The 22,570-nt window shown below is 37.0% G+C and overlaps 2 protein-coding genes across 3 annotated transcripts; both read right to left on the bottom strand.

The window, feature by feature from the left end:
- Positions 1-57: 57 nt before the first annotated feature.
- On the bottom strand, positions 58-11,495 carry CLC-F (chloride channel F). 2 transcript variants are annotated; one of them, XM_087327010.1, is made up of 10 exons: positions 11,379-11,495; positions 10,702-11,182; positions 4,549-4,951; positions 4,112-4,306; positions 3,553-4,007; positions 2,813-2,917; positions 2,486-2,728; positions 1,739-1,951; positions 1,163-1,371; positions 58-464 (listed from the first exon to the last, which is right to left on the bottom strand). In XM_087327010.1, exons 2-10 carry the CDS (start codon positions 10,975-10,977, stop codon positions 392-394), a joined length of 2,172 nt encoding a protein of 723 aa, XP_087183136.1. In that variant the 5' UTR covers positions 10,978-11,182; positions 11,379-11,495; the 3' UTR covers positions 58-391. The 2 variants fall into 2 exon arrangements, with proteins under 2 accessions (XP_087183136.1, XP_087183137.1); XM_087327011.1 differs by lacking the exon at positions 11,379-11,495 and having other exon boundaries at positions 10,702-11,224.
- A 3,927-nt stretch (positions 11,496-15,422) lies between these two features.
- Positions 15,423-18,356, bottom strand: LOC147858315 (glucose-6-phosphate/phosphate translocator 1, chloroplastic-like). Its single transcript, XM_087326873.1, has 6 exons — positions 18,201-18,356; positions 17,140-17,667; positions 16,527-16,752; positions 16,173-16,395; positions 15,837-16,050; positions 15,423-15,742 (listed from the first exon to the last, which is right to left on the bottom strand). Exons 2-6 carry the CDS (start codon positions 17,650-17,652, stop codon positions 15,731-15,733), a joined length of 1,188 nt encoding a protein of 395 aa, XP_087182999.1. The 5' UTR covers positions 17,653-17,667; positions 18,201-18,356; the 3' UTR covers positions 15,423-15,730.
- Between the last annotated feature and the right edge of the window lie 4,214 nt (positions 18,357-22,570).

Genomic DNA, 22,570 nt, shown 5'->3' with positions numbered 1-22,570 from the left:
ACTCATTGTAAGATTAAGAAGAGATCACTATAAGATACTTCTTTTGTAACTTGCAAAAATGTTAAAGAGAAGGTAAATTAATTCTTTTTTGTTACAATGCTTTGAGTGATTGAGATTTCACGCCAAAGAAAGAAGAAATATCAGTGTGCAACTTTACAAATTTCAACTATAAGCTTTTTCTCAAATAAACAACCTTAATAGCCGTAGAAATACTCGCCGAAAACACTCGGCTACAAGAAGATTTCACCATGACTCGATATTACGATGAAGCTTGGGAGAAGAGAATTGAAAATAAACAGAAGCTCCAAGCTTTTCACACCAATTTCTGCCTTTATAAACTATCAAACCATGGAGTGAAACAGGTTCTTGAGTGTCTTGAAGATGTATAGAACTAGTGTCCAAAATTAACCTCCTCTTCCTCTTCCTTTTTAACCAAAGCCAATACTCGTTTTGTTGCTTCTCTTCTACAAAACATTTTTGTTTTCCAAATATCAAGAAAAGAAGATAAATTTTGCAATGTAAGTGTGCACAATCGCAATTAAATGTAGCCCAAACAAAACAAAGTAGTCTTGATTTAAAGAAATGGTTAAATGAAAAGCTTAGATATTAGTTCTCCAAACCAATCATAATCCACTGAACCAAGAAAGAGATCCCATAAAAGAGTATCTTTGCCTGTGGGACATCTTATATGTACATAGGTGTGTACCTCATTCAAAACCCTCATTATAATCATGGAGGAAAAGAAAAATGAATGGAAATGAAGAAACATTTTACCCGAAAGATGAAGACACCTATATGGGCCGTTTATAGATCTATTGACATGGTAGGCCTAGTTTCCAGACCATAGCCACCCACTTAAGCTTATGTGTGTATTACTAGGGTTATGTGGTGTCTGCCTTATCTCCACTTATAATACTGTCCTAGAGAGCTATGGACAACTGTTAGTTCCCCAGTATACCACCTTTGGCTATTAGATTAGACAGTCAAAACCCCTATTTTTAAAGCGACACCTAGCCACGTGGAATAATGACAAATTTAAACTTCATAAGAAACTCCTAAAGTTGGATTTATTCTAGAAATGTGGGACCTAAAATGACATTCTGATTGAAATTGCTGGCCCCACCCTGAAATTTTCCTAATGTCAATTCCCTTAATAGCAAACCTGAGACAGATGTCAATATCATCCATTGTAAGAATAGCACAGACTTTGCGTCCTCGATCTTGCCACCGTCTACTGCCTCGAAGGACTACAGGAAGCAATTGGACACGCCGTGTTGCAAATATGTTTTGTGCCGCCTTCAGACTCATATCTGGATAACACACTACAAGATCACCTTCCTGACAAACTGCAGCAACAAGTGTACTATTTACCTGAAAATGGAACTTTTCAAAGTTAAGACACTACTACAATTTAATAAAGTATCGCGTTAAAACTCAAAAACAAACTATCAAAGCATTGGCCACACTTGTTTATGTTGAAATCAATCTGCATGTTTATATCTCTTTCAAACACTACTAAATTTCTAATAAGCTAGTTTTTCATGAGTTTCTACTTTTCCTTTTAGATGTCCTAATCCTAACAACATTTTAAAACAAAATCACATCCTAATCTTATGGTAAACAGGACATAGAATCTAACAACATTTAGTATGTTTCATTCACAATGTAAATAAATTTTTAGCAAGAGGTACTAATAAGATTCCGTAGACAAAATGTATGTCATGATATCACATCTTACATCGATCACTGTGGTATCACCCTGGGAAGTGGCCTTCGCAGCATTGAGAACAACTCGTTTCAAATCAGATAAAGTCATGATGCTTTCCAATAGATCGTTCTCATCAACAACAAAAACACACGATTGCCGCGCATCAAGCATGGCTTGAACCGACTCTTTCACTGTAGATGTTGCTTGCACTTTTACAAAGCACTTTGACATTGCTTGTCCAACCTAATAAAAAAGAAAAAAAATCAGGTTTTTCTAATGAAAATCCTCAACAAATCTGGAACATCTGCAGATGAAAATCTCAGAAAAAAACCACAACAAAAAAATTCCATTATAGTCCTAATTATATAATGGAACATGATTAATAAAATAACCCATAAAAGTAGATGACTAGAGTTCTTTCCTTACTCTATCCTTAATTAACCCCTAATAATATAGCTATGTGTATTCTGGTAAAAATGTTACTATCATGTCAAAAGGAATCATGTGTATGCTCATTGATTTTGTTAGAATTATCGTGTAAAGTATTATGTACATACTGTAACAATGTTAATCATCATGTTGAAAGGTAGTATTATGTACATGCTGTAACAATGTTAATCATCATGTTGAAAGGTCTTATTCCAAGTTGACACATAGCGAAACACTTAAAGCCAATAGACAAGATAACAATTTGCTATCAGGCAGAAAGATGGGTGGAACACAAGATAACAAGATAACCCAAAGTGTTCTAAAAAGCAAAGAAAATGAATGGAAAACCTTTAATTCATCAAGAAGCTCCGCTTCTGTGATCATGCCAGGTTCAGGGGCCCCATCGATAGAACAGAGCTCAACATCCATTTCACCATTTTTTATTGCCCATACACGTTGGCCATGTTCTAACTGTGGATCAGTTGAAACAGGTAAATAATCATGTGACGACATAGGTAAAGAAGTATTATGTTGCCCAGATCTTCTTTGGTTTTCAACAGATGGAACCCAAATGGCGAGCCCCACTGCTCCCTGAAAAAAGAAAAAAGATTTAATGAAATGGTTATCCAGGAGACAGTGGCTATCATTTGGAAATGAGATTCACAATAGGCTCACCATGAGGGGAAGCAATATGTGGTAATCCTTGGTGAGCTCAAATAGCAGTAGAACAGATGTAAGTGGAACTGAGCAAACAGAAGCTAGTGTCGCAGCCATTCCAACCTGCAAAATGATAATGAGTGACTCAAACGAAAAGAATAAAGTAAAAGTGATAGATATCATCATCTTTTAAGTTAACAGAAATAAAACGTTGTCTAACGTTGAAGTTCAGTAAAGATTTTCTAGCCAAAGCTAGAACACCTTTCGAAACTGGAGAAGGAATATAATAAAGAGTGAATACAAATACCAGCTCTACAAAGACTCTGCATATTCAAGACTAGCTAAGGATAGAAAGCCTAGTGAAATATAAAACATTGTCTTTCATGCATCTGTGGTAAGCCAATTGTGCTCTGAAGTTTTAAAACTAAGTTGACCACTACATTTGACAGAAGACATGCTTTGCGTGAATCTCACTGAGATAACTTCCAACAGAAGAGGATTACCTTCCACCTTTTCAGTTTTTCTTATAGCAACTCCAAGCATACTTCCGCTAAATAAAGTTTGTTTCTACATTAACTACTGACTATATCAACATTAATGATTAGTGAGAGCCTCGTTAAAACCCAAACAGCACATCCTAATTTCATATGCTTTATTAAACTTGCAGTGTAATGCAACAACCTAGTGATCCATTATTTAGCTAGGTTACACAACTAGAAGTTCTCTTCTTGAAAGAAAACATAGATAAAAATCCATACTAAAGCATATGCTTGAGGATGTGCAACTGCATCATGTCCCGGAATAGCTGCGTTAATAACTCTTCCAGCCAGATCTCCAAAAACTGAGCCTACAGCTGCTCCTATCATTAAGCTTGGTGCATAGAGACCACCGACCAGCCCAGATCCTTTGCAGAGAGCTGTTGCCACCACTTTAGCAGCAATCAATTGAGTTAGTAGCCATTTTCCAGGAGCTGATGCTTTCTTTCCAGATTGCAAAATCTCTTCTACATTTGTGAACCCCCAATAAAGGACTCCAGGGTATTTCAATGCAATTATACCCACTCCTAGACCCCCTAAAGCCGGCGTAACAGTCATTGGAATGCCGAATCTCTCTTTCACATAGTCGAAAACAGACGTGAACCATTCCACTAACCGAGTGAATAGCACACTAACTACTCCACATAGCATCCCGAGGAGTAAATATAGTGGAAGCTCTGCAAGGACATGACCGAAGGCAAGTTGGGAAGTTTAAATATTAATGATCTAACAATAAATAGAAGAAGAAAAAGGATAAACAGCCCTTAGTTAGGGCATTCACCAGCAGCTGACTTCAATTCATATGTTGGCACTGTAAACGCAGGTCTTTCCCCCAGCAAACCATTTGAGACTGTGGCTGATAATACTGATGCCAAAATGATCATCGCAGTGGTAAGAGGTGGGGAATTCTCAGAATTCAATGGCCTCAAGACGGTCTCAATTGCAAAAAAGCATCCTGATACAGCAGCATTGAAACCTGCAGAACCCATACAGACATGAATAAATGCCATCTCAAGTTGAGCAATCCCTGAGGATGAAATCTCTATGCTTGCTATGTTTCATGTGACACTGAGAGGGAAACACTTCTTCTTCTTTGAATATTTCTAGTAACTTCAAGGGAGATACTGGCGAGTGCTCCCCTTTCATGTAAACTGTTTTAGCGTTTCTTCACCTCATATTGAGGTTTCTGACTAGTTACATACTGGGTTACTGGATTACCTGAAGAGATACCAGCTGCCGCTCCAGCAGCAACAAGTGCAATTTTCCTCTGTCTGTTATTATTGAGCACCTTAGAATAACCAAGGGCACAAGATTTGCCAATATCCACACTCGGACCTTCAGGTCCTAATGAACAGCCTGTGCCTAGTGTCACAGCAGCCTGAATAGCTTTAATTGTAGGGCACAATCCTGCAAGTAGATCAAACCTTTGTGTTTCACCAGGTCTTGATGCTTTGATTTGTTCAATGATCACCGATACTGCATGCATTACACCTACAATTACTCCCCCAGTTACAGGTATGAGCATAATACGATGCCATGTATCTGCAAGGCTCTGTAATCGAAGCCATGCTGCTCCTTCGTGAGGGGTTCCTGCCCAGGCCCAATCATGGATAATATGTTCCTGATCCACATAATAATGAAACAAAATAGTTCATATAATCTCAACATATTCATACACTGCAGTGATATTTTACATTAGTATTATTCAATGGTATACTGGTCATGAAAAATATATGTATTAGCACGTATAAAATGAAAAACAAAACCTACAAGACCCAAATAATAGTAAATTAGAGGTTTTAAAAGAAGAATGCAGTTGTTAAAAGTGTTTGTTGCCAATGACACAAATCTGTTTGCCAATCTAGAGTCTCGCCAGACAGAGTAGTGTTAACAGAAACATAAGATTTCACATATTCCACTTCATAAATATACTTGATCAAAAAATTGGCATACATACACAATCATCTATGCATGTGAAGTTTTTCAATGGAAGTGATAAAGTCTCTACATAGTTCCTACAATACATCCATGTGAAGCTTACTCCTACGTTAGCAATGCCTTCAAAGAAAGCAAAATATATTACATATTTTAAGAGGCCAAAACGGCCTATAAGACTGAACAAGAGATTAAATCTTACAATGATGTCTTGTCTTTTTGAACAACAAACCAAAATAAATATAACTAAACAGAGGGCACTAAAGAACCTCATAATCAATGAACTCAGAAATTTGAAGTTATATAGATTGAAACTTCTGCCTTCAAAATATCTCTACATGAGTCACTCCAATATGGAGAGATCTTTAAAGAGAGGGAAGCATCTTCTGTGCAAGGCGATAATGGCCTTTATTTGTCAATAACAAGGATCACATGTGGTCTACATGGTTATTGCCCAATCTTTTATAACCCTTTAACAACTTCTCTATGTCTCGAGTTCCATTTGTCTTCATATTCTAGTACCTTGCTGTCCTATCATTTGAACGCATGAGAGAGATGTATATCCGTATAAGAAGGCGGGACAATAAATCCATCCTGGCACATGCGCAAAAAGAGTCTCTTATAGAACAGATGTTGTGGGGTTGGTCAATATTCTTTCATTATCCAATTTAACAATATAATTTTGGATAACTCAAATTTTTTCCCACTTTGGTCATGTTCAGGAATGCATAATCCAAGATATATTGGAATGAGGGTTGTGCATTTATAGTTATGGCATGAGGCTAGAACAATTCTTACATTTCAGCATACAAATTTTAATTATCCTTAGGTTCCACAAGCTACTTTGATGACATAATTGGCATTCTTGGGTAACTTTGCTTAAGGAACTCCCAAATCTTTTGGATAGCAATCACTGATCATAATAATGCCTCGATCACTATCAGCTTCCTCCCTTTTTCCACAAATTGTAAAATGGGACTGATAGTTTGGTCTTGATCATGTGGGCAAACATTGAGACTAAAAGCCCTCCAAATCTGTCCAAAATTCTACTCTATACAGAATACTAGGCGTTAGGATTGTTACCAAAAAACCATGTAGTTTCTGGTTCTTGGAATTGGTTGTGTGCACACTGTCTTCTAAAGGCCCCAAGGGCTGCATATCCACAAGAAAGTCAAGCTCATACAGCCTCCTATAGAGAGATCAGAGGCCCTTTTGGAGGTGTATACATGATTTGCTGTACCACAAATCAGATATGTAAAGGGCCTTGTTTTCAATCACATCATCAAGATATGATTTGTGTAGGTGTATGCATGATTTACAGCCCAAATCAGATGTGTAGGGCCTTGTTTTCAATATCACATCATCAGCTATATGTGTGGGAATATACATGTATATATATTCCTAGGTTTTCTGCTTCAGCAAGCACATCATATAGGTCCACAAATCAGCAATAGATTCTCCTTTATGTGATCCAAAGTTGTGAATCCCTTTCGGAAACCTATATGTCTAGTTGAACTGTGGACATTTCTCTCGACAGTACAGCCACGCAAGGTCATCAACAAAGAACAATCACGACTTTCTTTAGCCCCATCACTCCTACTCATGCTACAAGTTAATCAAGGGCTACACAAATGGGCTCCCGACCAAGACATAACAAAGGGGTTACAATAGATTGGGCAACAGCAACTTGTCATGCACATAGGCCTCAATCCCATGGCCGTGATCTCACCACCTTCTCATTCACAGGTAAATGCCATTATCTCCCGCCATAGCAGGTGCTTCCCTTGCTTCGGAGACCTCTCCATTCTAGATCAACCTGTGCTAGAGATCTTTCGAAGACAAAAATAACAAGATATCTGACTTGAATCTTACATGTTCCGATAACAAGATTCTCTTTTTTACTTAGTAATATTTATTTATTTTGATTTCTTGTTCTCAAAGACGGGATAACACTTTAAGATGCAATCTCTTGTCTGGTCTTATTGGCCATTTTGGCCTCTTAAAAGACGTTAATATATCTTTCTACACATAAAATCAAATACAGTTAAAACCAAATGAAATGGCCTTGCACAACTAGTGTAATGACCCTGCATTCAATGATTTTTCACTCTATCCAAAAGTAATACCATTCCATTTATCTACGTGTACATAGATAACTCACTTCAAATAGGAAATATAAACAGCACATAGAAAAAGGCTTTAAGGTTATTCACGTGATGTAACTTTTTCTTTGATGGGGCATTTAACCATAGGCAAATTTGGTCCAGAAGGAGAAATCTCTCATTCACATTGGCTTTTCTCACCTCTCCTTTGTTTGATACTTTCTGCCCCACCTAAGAACCCTAATACTTGTAACTCTCTTAAATTCCCTATTCTATGCCATGCCTCAACATCTACAAGTTCACTACACCAGCGTGAACACCAATCTTCATTGCCCATTCGTTTTCATACATGGAATAAGAGATTGAGGTTCTACAGTTTGCTCCTTGTAATGATGGCCCAACCTTCAGCACTGTGTTTTTGGAAACGCTTTGGCAGTTCAAAGTTCTTCAACCCTGCAACTTGCAGTATGTTGTAGAATTGTATAGATACGAGATTTGGCTGCTCCAAAAGACTCAGGTTGTAACACAATTGTCCCACATTAACCTTAAACATAGGAACTGTTCATGAGATTCTATACCCTAAACCATATGTTTGCAGTATGGGCTATTATTGCTGAGGGCTAAGCACATAAAAAGGGGCAACATGTAGAACGCTTTTGAATGGTTCCACAGGCACAATTGATATGCTGATTCCGGAGCTTGGGAGTTCCGTGTGAGTTCATTTGAGGAGTTATGACATGATATGATACAATATTAGAGAGTGTTTATTGCAATAACTTTGCTCTACCAGAGGGGTAAAGTATGGTTGCCCACATGTTGTGACCTGTTTGGAGTTTATATTCTGATTATGTCAAAACAAAGAAAAAAAGATATGTAACATCTTTTAAAAGCCCAAATCACCTATGAGACCGAACAAGAGATGACATGTTAAAATGTTTGTGTTGTCTTTGAGAACATCTGCCTAAGGTATCGGATAATCTTGTTAAGCTAAGGTTTTAACATTCTAATCTTAGATTGACTGAAACTTCTGCCTTCAAAAGATCTCCACTATGGGCCGATCCAAGATGGAGACATCTCCAAAACAAGGTAAACACCTCCAATGTTGGGTGATAATGGCCTTCATCTGAGGCCAACAAGGATGCTGGTTCTTTGGTCACCATCGGAGCTGCTCCCATATTTGTCTGGATTATTCCCATGGGACATTGATGCTTTGCTCCTTATCATGCAGACAATCATTGAGAGTAAAGGTATCTCCAAATGTATCCAGTTATAACTTATGTGCCCTATGAAGGTTCGGTCTGCATGTTTCTGCTGCTTGAGAGAAGGTTGTGTTTCACGTGTTTCATGTGGTTCTTGGAGCTGTATGTGTACTTTCAATGCCACCACCACTTCCATACCCACGAGAAAGTAGAGCACATGCAACCTCTGGTAAAGAGAACTGAAACCCTGTAATTGTTATTTTGCCCCACTTTTTTCCTCTCTCAATAAGAATTCTGGTTCTGATCTTGGTACCAAAAAATCTCATTAGTTAAGTACTTCACATTTCAAGTTTAGATGCACTTAAACTTCTATCTTTGAAAGATCTCCAACATGGGCCAATGTAAGAAGAAGAGGTCTCCGAAACATGGGTAGTACCCTTGGACCGTTGTATTGTTGTCCAACAACTTTGAGTATGTTCTAGCAAGAAAAGTCCCAAGCACCGTTGATTTTCGTAATCCATTAAGTTACCTAGTGGGTCAAAGCCTTGTTTGAAGAGAATGTGAATATCTCCCTTGAAATTCACACACAGAGAGTAAAATGGTGAACATTGTGCTCCTTTGATTCTACATCCTGGTGGCACAAATGGCAGATTCATCCTCTCATAGATTTGCATGCATATCTGCTTATCTCAATCTCTAGCTAATGTGAAGAGGGCTTTAAATTTCCTATCACACAATGAAGCACATGAGATAGATGGGCATCCATATAAGAGGATCTGATGATAAATCCATCTTGTGACAAGCGGAAAAAGAGTGAGTTATAGTGGGCCATCTTCCGACCAAGAAAGGGAGAGGGAGAGAAAGGTTTGTTGGCAAACATAGATAAAACTAAAAGGATGGTGTTTAACACCACTCAAGCATGGATAACAAGATTGGAACCAGAATAATTGTCCAGTTTCTCATGGATATGTTTGTGCTCAACTTTCTCATGGATATGCAGCCCTTGGTGTTGTTGAAAGACAAAGGTCCAGTTGTGGCTATTTTATACACTTGTTGCACTAACTCTTATCTATGGAGTAGAAACCTGGAGACTGAGTCTTGACAAGACAAATAATTGAAAAAATTCAAGGAGACCTTTAGTCTCGATAATCACTGAGGCATTATTCCCATCAGTGACCGGTTTCCAATGGCTGTGGGAGCTCTCTAAGCAAAGGTATTCAAGATTCTCACTTATGTCATCAAAACAACTTGCTGAAATGCAACAACGGTTCGAGTAACATGGCATGAGTATAAATGCACTACCCACATTTCAATATAGCTTGGATTGTCCCTATCTAAACATTAACAGAGCAGAAAACAATAGATTGATCCAAACAGATATTATTAAATTGAATAATGTTGGAACATGGATCAGCCCCACAACAACTCATGGTAGGAAGATAGCCCACTATAAGGCACACTTTTTACACAAATCAGAGATGACTTCGTCAGCGGGCCCTCCTATATGGACATACATCTACCCTATGCGCTGCAAAGTGTGATAGGTCAGTTGTGAACCTCTTCACGTCAGCTACAAATTGAGGTTGGGTGATATGCACGCATACCTCTCTAGAAGAAAGGATTCGCCAATTGGATCATCAAGGAGTAGAATATGAAGAACATTATGTTTATCAGTGTACTGTTTCTTATGAAATAAGAGGGGTTGTTCTTGGTGGAGTCAAGAGATATAGGGAGAAGTTGTCAAAGGACGCAATACAGCCACACAAGCTCATCAACAAAGAACAAGCCCAACCACCCTTGTATCAACAGATAAAGTCCATTGTCTCCCACCATCGTAGGTGCTTCCATCACCCCAGAGATCTTTCCATTTTGGATAGACCTGTGCTAGAGATCTTTCGAAGACAAAATTCTGAACCTATCTAACTTGAGAATCTTATATGTATCATTAACAAGATTTGCTAGTCATATTTTATCTTATTTACTTAGTTATATTTATTTTGGTTTGTTCTCGAATGCAGACAACATTTAACAATGTAATCTCTGGTTTGGTCTATACGCCATTTTGTCCTCTTAAAAAGATGTTAGCGTATATTTCTCCCTCTCGCTCAAACTGATCACAAAACTGGTGGACTTACCCCTTTGTTGAACATCACGACGAGCAAGCCAGTGCTGAGTCCAAGCAAACAACCAACAAGAAGCAAGGTCCATTCTGGTTGCACTTTCTCGGTGACTCTCTCTCTCACTTGAGAGATTGAAGGCCGACGAGGGACACTGTTTCGGATTGATTTCCTCCTCTCAAGTTCTCTTGCTAGCTTCAAATGACCACGCTGAGCTTCCATATCAGAATCTGATCCTGAAGATCCGGATCTCAACAAGAATCTATTATCACCTACATCTTGCTGCATCCTCATCGTTCCTTTTGAGTTTATTGCCTTTTCTTCCCTTCAAAAATCTATCGAGAACTCAATCTCGTCTCAAGTTTAATCCCGGATCTAGAATGCATTAGATGGAATGATTGGATCCGGCTCAATGAGAAGTCTTTCGTCTTTCCACAAATTGAAGAAGGTTTGTCCAAGCTTATGCAAAGAAAAACCTTGTTGAACATGGACGAAGCTCCTGTTTCGCATATATATATATATATATAGATAGATAGATAGATTGCATATACAGAGGAGAATTTTTTCTGATAAGCCAAAAGATATGACAGAAAGCAGAAAGGATTACATTGAATCTATGCATTAAATTGTGAATGAGGAAAAATGAGGGCGAGGCAAGACGATCGAAAAGGCAAATGAAAGAGAAAAAGAGATACCTGCGAAGCTGTGGTTGAGGTTGCAAAAAAGGATCGGTGGGAGGTTGGAGGGCCGAGGGGGAAGGAAGGAAAGAATGAAGAATAGATCCACAAAAACTCTGTTTCGCTGCTCTGTGTTTCTGTGTGACTGTCTGACTGAGACTGTCTGCGTGTCCGTGGCCCCTTTTTTGGGTTTTTGTTTAAATTTGTGTCCAGTCGGATGGATGTCTGCTTCAATTTCTTCTAGTGGGATGGATGGAGGGATACATATGTATAATGTATAATGTATAATGTATATAATGTATAGTGTATAATGTATAATGTATAATGTATATGTATCATCACTTGACCTAACCATAAAACACAAACATTCGTCCGACACATGATTTGGATGGGGCCATGCCTATTGGTTTGCCTTCTTTCACCCACACTAACTTGCATTTCGTGCTGCTTCGTGAATTACCATAACACGTGAATGAGTACAAACGTTGCAACATATTCAGAGCATCCTCATACATGTAGTGCGAAACTTTACTTTGCATAGGTAGAGAAGAACTTGGAAAGATTGCAGCATTTTGGACGGCATGATTATGAGTGAGTTACTGAAATGGAAGGATTGGAACAACATGATTTTGACTCTTTTCTTCTAAAGTGCTAATAAATTTTCATCATCACACATCATAGCAAGTCCCTTATAATCAATTTATTGTTTCTAATGGAAATTATACTAATAAACATGCAAAGTAGTAAATGCAAGCCTCTTTTTCACTACAAGTGAAGCTAGTATATCGTGTGTATATGAAGCAATAATTTGAAGCCTCGAGCAAGAAATGGGAAATAGTAAAAAAGAAAAGCAACGAAAAGAATTTGTTCACATTTTTAATAAAAAACAAACTAGGTCAGAGGTAGATCTGAGATTTTAGTTGTATATCTAAAGTGTCTTATATTTGACACAATAAATACACATCATACTTATTAGGAATCCCAACAACTCATACATGTTTCTCTCATGTGTTTGTCTAGTTATGCATTATCATTGCTCAATAAAGTATGTCTTTTGTCACAGAAAATATAAAAGGTTTTAATTAAAAGTCATAACTTGAGCTCATTAGTTATGAGACTTCTACGTGTAATAAACAATGCTAGCTATTAATTGGCAATCTATTGTAACAAAATTAGCATGTATCATAGTAGCAAAAAGAGTATCTCATAGGGAGAAAAGGTGTTTGTGTCATAAAAACGGATGTCAGTAACTAATTGACTAGTTACATTAATTTCTCTACATAATTAAAAAGCTCAAAGATTAAACAAAAGTGTTTGTGTCATAAAAACGGATGTCAGTAACTAATTGACTAGTCCATTAATTTCTCTACATAATTAAAAAACTCAAAGATTAAACAAAAGTGTTTGTATCATAAAAACTGAAGCCGGTAATTAATTGACTTAGTCCATTAATTTGTCCACATAATTAAAAAGCTCAAAGATTAAATAGTGTTCATGTATTTTTTTGTAAGTATGTAATGCTAATTAGATAGCTAACATGTATCAAATAATAATATATTGATATGACAACATATTTTAAGAAACCAAATTGTTTTCGCATAAATACTTTGTAGTACCCTCGCCCACTCTCGAGAATTTTTGGACACATGCAATACCGCCGTTGTTGTGAATTTGCTCTCCAACAACTCTTGTTCCAACTTGAAGGCAATCCGTCCTTGAATCACCTTTCCATGCTAGTTTCTATAAGCTCAAATCTAAGAATTTCATGGGAACTATTACTTCAACCTTAAGGGCCATTTACAATGGCATCATGTTTTGTGAAGCAAGAAATGCCTTACATAAATTGTTGAACATCCTATCCATTTTTTGTTGTTTGCTTCTACAATATTTTGTATGCTTTTTCCATCTCAATATGGCTTCCTTCCTTTGTATTAATGAATGAAAGCCCTAGTGCTATGTTGTGTTTGTGACTAAGGGAGTTTATATGGTAGAAAATGGAGTAAACCTAAGAAAAATTTGATAAATACAAGAAGTCACATCAATCATCCTATTGATAGTTGATGAAGCAACAAAGTCATTGCTCTAAAGTATGATTTGTATGAGCAATCTACTTGTCACTCTTTAGATGATAACTTGATGAGAGGTCTTATAAAAGATTTTGAACAACTTGACCAAGTATTTCCAAAATTTCTAGATGAATCGTAGGCTATAGCCCACAATCGTTGATAATGCCATATGAGAAACCATGATGTCTATATACTTCTCTCATAACTTGGTCAATTGTCTCATAACTTTAATGGTATTGGTGCATGCCAAAGAACATGTCGTAGCGAACCAACCCATCATTGTGAGGATGGCGTCAAAACCCCTGGAATATGGGAGACCTGTGATGAAATCCAAAGAAATGGATTTTCATAGAACGTAGAAACCTGGTAAAAGCTGCAACAACCCATATGGACAATGTTGAAAAATCTTAGATTGATAACAAGTGTTAGAAGTGCAAACATAGCCCTTAAGAACATTACAAATATGAGGACACTAGTACTTTTGACTAACTAGTGCTAGAGTTTTGCAAACTCTAAAATGCCCAACCATTGGTTCATCATAGCTATATATGCAAGACATGGAGTCAAGAGGGCCATCAAGGATATCCAAGTGAACATTTTGACTTGTTGCCTCTCCGCGACAAGACCTTCTTGAAGCCATTTTGTACGAGGTTGCTTGGATATTGTATAAGAAGCACGTCTTGGATCAATATGATGTAGACATCTATCATAGAAAATCAAGTGAGTATGCGAAAATCTTCAATTTAAAATGCATGCTAGATAACATGTTAGACATGGATCTCTTTAGCTAAATGTTTGCAATTGATTTGAGGGCTTTGTAAAACTTAAGCTTGTACACAAATTTCAATTTGAATGGGAAGTGGCCCGTTTATGGGGTTTCCGAAGAAAATATTTTAGATATTTTCAATCACTCTCCAATTGCTAAGGCCTCTCAAATCTCTCCAAATGGGGTATGATTTAGCATATGTCCTTACCTCAAACTCCTTTTCATTCTTAACTCATATAATAAGCATATATATCACAGAATGCAAATGATGGGTACATTTCTTCGTGTCTAATTACACTACGAAAGTACTTATATTGCACATTTCTAAAATTGGACCATGTTTAGTCTCTATTGAAAGCATGCTCTATTGATATGATTCTTCGTAAGTTGTGAGGTGTTTGATCCTATCAATGCAACTAGAGTTCTTAAATCCTAGAATTACCAAACAAATGCACAATACCTTCAATTAGTAGTCATCGAAAAACGATCCAATAAACTTGTAGTTACATTATTTATAGGTCTCATTCTATCCCTTTATAATCATACTACATTTTTGTTCAGGTCATGGTATAATCAACACAGAATAAGATGAGGCAAATGTTTGAACACAATAGAGCTCATAATTTAAAATCTTGTGCAATTGATAATTGTATTATTGTGGATGTTTGTGCACATGTGCATGGGGTTAGATACTTCAACACACAAGCAAGTTAATGTCAACCTCAAGTGAATTCAGACCTAGAAACAAACAATAATAAGCAATGAACTATTTGCTTAGTTGATGGAAAGCCTTGTCACAAACAAGCTACAATCAAAGAGCACCATGGATAGTTTGGAGCTATTGCTCATACAAAGCAAAGATATAATTAGATGCATCATATAGCTATGATTCAAATTCAGCTTATCATACAAAGATATAACCCAATTATGCGTATAAAACAAGAATGAAGTTGAAATTGGTCATTTCGCATGGATGAAGAATTTCTTTCCTTGCAAACCAAATGCCTTATTGGAACTTCCCGAAGTCCATGACTTTACCTATATTATGAGGAATAAAACAGAATCCTATATGACTAAATACTTATTCTTTTGATCCTCCCCCAAGGTACCTGGATCAAAAAAGTCAGCCTGAAGTTTTCAGACAAACTATTGATTTCATGATGACCCATCACAAGATACGTTGAATTGCTCTCAAGACTACATTATCAGTGTGCACATAACAGAGCAAAATTAACAGTGAAGACAATTTAATATATTAGGTAGTATTAGATCAAAATACAATTGCAATAAAAGCGTTGAAGGCCCCATGACCTCACATGCCTCCTCATCATATAATGATGCCATATCATTATTAAAAAAAAACTTGCTTTTTATACCAAAGAATTTTTGCATTCTTAACTCACAAGCTGACACCTATCCTAGATTACATCCATGAAGCTCATGAAGTCTGTTCGAGTCAAAATTCAATTGGCTAAAGGATCATACGTGCAATAAATTGTCGCTCATTTATAACCAGATGGTCAAAAGGTATGAACACCTTATTGCTTTGCCTGGTAAACAAACAAAAAGTGGGTTTAAGCATGCATCTTACAATATAATACAAATAGAACAGTTGCCAAAGTATTTGCATAGAAACTTGCTTACTTGTGAATAAAGGAAGGTCCCCAAGATCGCTACTGCCGCACCAACTGCATTGATGGGCCTAATTGCCGTGTGAAAGATAATGATTGATGACACTATGACTGACACTCGCTTCATTGTGTTACCAATACTGAAGGTTAATGGTGAGATCTCGTTGAGAGACATGTAGGAAACTTGGTTGTACAGGTGATAGAACACACTTTGCGCTACCACCCACCTACAGGCAAAAACTTCCGCAGGTTGGTTATTTAAGAAAAAGATAAAATGCCAAATGCAACAACATCCCAAGATCCATACATTGATTTATGAAGCAAGTTTAAATAAGGGTTTATTGCTTACCACACAAAATGAGGACCGATTTCCTGAACGGCTGTTTGCCATCCATCCACCCAGAGCTTCGGCCCCTCCACAGCGAGTGCAAAAGGGGTCAGAAACACCAAGGAAAGCATTGAAAGGCAAGCATAATAATTCATTCCTCCCACTGACTTCCCCTTCATGCCCTTCTTTGAGAATATGTTGCGAAATACAAAAGCCAAGTTGGAAATCATAGCTCCCATGAAGCCTAACATAACCATAATTGAGGTTAGTTCAATATACCTTTTGTGGAAAACCTCAGGTATTCACATTTAGGTTATTGATGAGCAAAACAATTCAAACGATTGATGAAAAAAATAGCCCAAGCAATTCAATCACCTGTCATATTAAAATTTAATTCAGTTAAAGCAGCGAGACCGCACCCTCCGATAATAGGGATGAGAGAGAGGTAAACTGGTATGGGGAATTGTTCTCCGAGAAGGAATCGTGATACCAATACACTGAAAGCTGGTTCAGCACTCTTTATGATGTGTGTAAAAGAGACTGCCACCTTTGACATACTCACAGTGGCAGCAACATGGCCAATCGTATGAGCTAATGCTACCTGACAATACCGAAAGCAAAGAAAAACTCAATTTGCTACATAACGATACACATATTTGGAGCACAATAATTAAATGATCTCATTAATATGGATATCATCGAAATATTTCAAACATGGTACACCATGTTACACATGCAGGACCTATACATAAAAATATACATTGATCACTCGACACTTTTCTTCATTAAAAACAAAAATCTACTTCTTAATGGGCATTTGCAAAAACAGAGGGCTGGGAGAGGAACTCGAACTCAGCCAACCTATTGATTGAAGTAAGCAAAGTATCCTAGCACCTAGGACAAATCCTAACTTCCACCCCTTTACTACAAGAAAAATGCTATATATGTATATACTCATCAGCTTAAGTTATATGAATGTGCTCTTTACCGGCGCCAGAGCTTTCCAAAAGTCGAGATCCACATCAGGTGTTTCAGCGATTCGAGTGATCCAAGAGGCAAGCATGATCAATGAACCCGCAGCAAGAGAAAGTGTAGAGGTCAACCATGGGTAAGGAAAAGCATTGAGCACCTTCTTGTTGTAAATGTTAAAGACGACATTCAAAGCCCACCAAGTGACGAAATAGACCCCGATCTTGAGTTTCCAACCTGTGGGTTCAGCCTGGACAACCTCTTTAGGTTCAATAGGACCATCAGGAATCCCATCTGATTTCTCAGATTCATAAGCTTGTGCACGAACCCTAACATTAACTCCCAACTTATACAAAGGGTCATATGATGGTGATGTGAACAACTTGTCTGGGATTCGAGATTGGCCAGACAAAAAGGCTGTTCGGATGAGATTGAGGTTGGCTGCTCGAAAGCTTGTAGCATGTACAGATTTACGAATGAGCCCCGATTGCACTGCAATCTGAGATGGGCAGGATAAACTCATGGTGTTCATGTTCAGCCCTCTCCTCTGCCATCACAAACCAATCCATTTAGAAGCACTTATTTTTCATAAATAAATCTTGAATTTCACTACGCATAGATCATAAACAAAAGAAAAAAAAGAATAGATCAGAGGAAAGCAAATTACAAAGGAATATGAAGAAAATATGAAGCCCAAAAATCACGATTTCACAAAACGAGAGAAAGAAAAAGATCCAAATCAAATCAAATCTCACAAGTATATGACAAATTAATTTTGTCCAAAATGAATAACTCCACAAAAAAAAACAAATGAATGAAAGTCACACCGGTACATGAAGAATCTAAGGTGCCAAAAAAGCACAAATTCACAAAAAAATATCAAAGCAAAGCAAATCACAGAAGTACGTGAAGAATCTATGGTGTTCAAAGTATACATTAACTGAAAAAAAAATTATTGTGCCAAAAAGCTTAGCATGCATCAAAGAAGTAAAAAGAAAAGAAAAGAAAAACAGAGAAAAATCAAGACCGAATACATGACTATGGCAGAAACAGAGAGGAGGAAAGAACACAGAGACTAACCTTCTTTCAAGATTCTTTGCTATGGAAACTGTGGAGACCCCTCTCTCTGTCTCTCTCTCTTTGAGAGAAAGAGAATCAAAAGATCTGGCCTAAATTAGGCCTGCAGAGGGAGTGTCTTTCTTTTAGTTCTTCATTTACATATATTATATGCCCTCCTTTCAAATGTGATGGGTTCATATACATACGTATTATGTACAAACATATGTGTGTCTCCCTTGCAACCAATAAAAATATCTCAACCTTTCAAAACATCTTTACAAGAGGCTTTGAAAGATGTATGTATTGAGATACTCTCTCCGCCCCCCCCCCTCTCAAAATAACCCTTTCCATCAATGCTTGATTGGCTATCAGCCAATATTATCTCCTAATATTCATGGAATGGTTGGTTGCCTATGACCTGTCCGTCGTATATATATCTCCATTTGCTTATCGATTGGTTGGCTATAAAATGCCTGGAGATGGAAGGATCCGTTTGACACCAGTGCATTCATCATTCATGTTTTCTACGTGCACCTTTGTCCTTAGATTGCATACACACATGATATAGGGGGGACCTCTCTACTTTTTCCAAAAATTCCAAATAAAACTCACCCCATCACATTTCCGAATATTGTAAATCTAGCCATCATTGTCTTGACACCTTACGATAATTCACATAATAGGTGATGTATGACATGTTGATCGCCAATTTGGTGCCCCATTTTATGATATCTTCTGGCATATTTGGATCATTAGAATGCAATTCAATCTTTTTTATCATTTACTCACAATTTTTTTCTCCACTAGTCGAACCTTGATGCTTTAGTATACAATATATTGATAATCTAGATGTACATTTATACCTCAGCAAAATCAAGTTTGTTTGAAGCAAATTCATGATGTTGTGTTTTTAATCAATTGATTGATTGAGGTTGTACCATGTTGACATACATTCCATTTTAACATGACATAACGACTTATCTTCCTCATTCATTCACTTTGAGATGAAATTGTGCATAGTAGAGTGATTAGAATCCTACCTTATGTATGAGCACTGAAGAAACCCAATTGAGAACAACCCAACTTCACAATACACTGCAACATATCATAATCTTTATTTAGACAACAAATATATCCAAACACATAATGAGGGACCCTCCAAACATTAAGCTTACATTGCATCTCAAGTATCGAGGATAAAGTATGACCTAAGAATGTTGAGACTTGACTACAAGTGGAATCATAATCCACATGACAACCCCACCTAAGGGGAGGTTGCCTCAAGTGTTTGATTGAGTTGGATCATAAACAACTTATAGTGGCTTTAACATTTGAGCCCTTTGCATTATATTCTTCACAACCTTCTTTTCACGGGAATAACATTTCTATTCTCTTGATGAAGTACAAAGCATTATGTCAATGTATGCATAATTTGGCAATATATATAATTACAAGTCAAGTTAGTGTGATTCGGAACCTCCATGATTTGGAAGTTTCATGAAAAGTAGTCAAATGATACAATGGATTGAAAGAAGATGATCTTAAGTAATCACTTTTTCTTCTTAATTTCCTAATAAGATCACATAGAAATATCTATTCTATTGTAACTTTAAAGTTCCCACTTGTACATGATGAAATTCTTCAAGTTGTGAGGAAAACGTACATAAGTTTATACACATTAGAAAGAGATATAAATTCTTTACTAATGTTTCCTTTGATGAGCCCCAATGTTAACATTCTCAACCCTGTGAGTTTGTAAAAGCACTTGTTTAAGAAAAAAATATTGTTGTGTGGGAAACTTAAGCCACTCTCATTGTAAATAAATAAGATTTTATTCCATTGAAGATCAAGAATATATGCACAAGATATATCTAGACTGTGTGTATACGTTAAAGGAGAGAAATAGAAATTATTATCATCCTTTGAGGTCAAATATGACCTATGGAACCAAAAGTGAATCATTTTTACATTGTATGTGCAAAATTGAGTAGCGACTCTTGATACTCAAGAATTTTTTTAATAAATGTTACAATCAAGAGTGAACATTGCGATTTTGTGTGGGTGTGGGTTTGACATAGAGGTTTTTATTGCCCTTAAAGGTCAAATTATATACTCGAACTCTCGTACTTGTTTAGGAAAAATATGCAATATAGTCAACGAGTCTCCTCGCTTATGCCCCAATGTCTCATCTCACATCAAAGAGAATATTACCTCCTTTGAGACGAATTGTAGTTCCAAACGGTTGGTCGGGTTGTATGTTTCTTGGACATCGATGAAGTGGCTAAGCTCTAACTTGCTTTTAGCCATGTTGATTTTAGCCAATTTAGAGGCTCCTTGGCACCTTAGACGAGACTTGTGCCGACCACAAAGCATAGCTATGTGCCCAAGGCGAGCTTAGATGACGATGACCACCCACCCCTAGATATTGGAGCCTAATACACCCGAGTTGGTTGATGTATCCCTTCACACTCTAACCCCCCAACCAACGACACTTTGAATGCACCACCCCCACTTGAATATTTGACCCAACCACCACCTCTAAATGCTTGTCCTTGCCCTCTAGATGAAAATATAATTAGAGGATCACATTCCCGAAATGATGTAATCATTCGATTGCTTGGACAATTCATGGTAGCACATAGCAAAAGTACCCTAGACTATCCTCGATGCAACTACCAAGCTGACAATTCAAATAAAATTTCCCCCAAGCGTAATTACATCTAACGTTAAGTTGACCTTACCCCAATGCATGGATGAAGCTTGTTACCCCTTAGGTGTAAAGTCAATCCCAAATTCTAGATTTTAGATTTGGACTCTTCACTAGTTCGCTAGCTCCATCACTCATGCTCACTTGTACTAATGTAGTTAAGTACATGGTCTATTGCATCATATACCTTTGTCGTGTCTATGTTTACAGGAAATTTTGAATGGGTTGAAGCCTTAACATCTTGGTTCATAATGTAGTAACTTATGGTATTAAGATAGTACTATCTACCAATTGGCAACGGTTTGGTTTGGTTCGAGAGGGTCTAAACTAGTTCGGTTTGGAACCGAACTGTTTCAATTATTTGAAACCTGAGCCGAACCGAACTGAACCACGAAACCGTTAAATTGAACTGGTAAACAAATTTCAAACCGTTAAACCGTAAAAACCGGGGTTTCGTGGTTCGGTTTCGGTTTTCAACATAGGTCAAAATTCAAAATTTATAATATTTCATTATTTTTAATTTTTTAACTTTTTAAGATGTTCCTAAAATGTGAGAATGAGGTCTAAAAATGAAAAGATTGGTTAAAAACAATTTAAAAAAAATTTTAATAAAAAATAAAAAATAAAAAACCGTTAAACCACTGTTTATGACCGTTAAAACCGAACCAAACCGTTGAACCCGTTAAGCCGCGCTTTCACGGTTCAGTTGGGTAAACCGAACCGTTGTTGATTGTTAGTACTATCTATATATAGCTAAAGTAAAAGCATTCTTCTAGAAAGTTGTATTTTTACACCAAAATGATCGTCCTAATTGGTATGTGATGGATGTTGACATTGTAAATGAACATTCACTGAAGTGTGAGGTTATGTGTATGCTCAATTGGGTAACCTTGAACCCTTTTCAATGAGGATCATCAACATCATATTGCTGAGACACATGTCCATTAAACATTTTTTATTGTTGACCATGAACATCATAAACACGTAGCTATGTTGGCATATCATCACGTCTATGTTCTTCTAGAAACATATGATCACAAACTTGATGGAAAAGTTTAGCTTCCTTCCATATTCTCCTTATGAGCATATTCTTCCTTGGTTCTTGCTTGGTTCTTTCACCTCATTAGTCGTGTCATTTGGAAAATCTTCAATGCACTTTTAAGGATGAATCAAATCATTTTCACATGATACTTCACAATTGTCCCCCCCCCTCTCTCTTTCACAGACACAGACACACACACACACATGCCCATTTTGTGAAGTGTGAATGTTCTCTTTTTTGTCTTTATTAAGATGTCACTTTTTCCCGTTACATCCCTCTTGGTTGCTACCATTGTTACAACTTAAATATGGCCATGTAGTGTCAAGCTTTTTGGGGACGAAGACACCCATTAATAATTGAACCTGAAAAGAGTTTTCTATCTTCTAGCTATACTCTTAAGACATTATAGTGTCAAGCTTTTGGGGATGAAGACACCCATTAATAATTGAAGGAAAAGAAATTTCCATTCTTCAAACTATACTCTTATGAGAGGCAAAAAGTAGATAAATCTATAACATCCTAGGAAATGTCTTCAGATGACACAAATGCCAACAATAGTGGGTTCCTCATATAGGTTAAACCATGTATTTGAGTTGCTCTTATATTCCCAATAGAAACTAAGGGCACAATATTAATATTAGT

This window comes from Azolla caroliniana, unplaced genomic scaffold (assembly GCF_043228905.1).
Source record: "Azolla caroliniana isolate FFs.n. ecotype wild unplaced genomic scaffold, voAzoCaro1.0.p SCAF_11, whole genome shotgun sequence".
Classification (NCBI taxonomy): Eukaryota; Viridiplantae; Streptophyta; class Polypodiopsida; order Salviniales; family Salviniaceae; genus Azolla; species Azolla caroliniana.
The sequence above is the reverse complement of the archived record's forward strand: the minus strand, read 5'-3'. Positions and strand labels throughout refer to the sequence as shown.

Bases quoted from the DNA above. Each gene is read 5' to 3' on its own strand.
- CLC-F (XM_087327010.1), bottom strand. From the start codon at position 10,977: ATGAGGATGCAGCAAGATGTAGGTGATAATAGATTCTTGTTGAGATCC. The intron at 2,729-2,812 runs GTGAGCCTATTG...TTCTTTTTTCAG, and splicing joins ACATATTGCTTCCCCTCATG to GGAGCAGTGGGGCTCGCCAT. The intron at 1,952-2,485 runs GTTTTCCATTCA...CTTTTTTATTAG, and splicing joins AGCTTCTTGATGAATTAAAG to GTTGGACAAGCAATGTCAAA.
- LOC147858315 (XM_087326873.1), bottom strand. From the start codon at position 17,652: ATGAACACCATGAGTTTATCCTGCCCATCTCAGATTGCAGTGCAATCG. The intron at 16,753-17,139 runs GTAAAGAGCACA...CGGTATTGTCAG, and splicing joins TTTGGAAAGCTCTGGCGCCG to GTAGCATTAGCTCATACGAT. The intron at 16,396-16,526 runs GTGATTGAATTG...TGGTTATGTTAG, and splicing joins ATTAAATTTTAATATGACAG to GCTTCATGGGAGCTATGATT.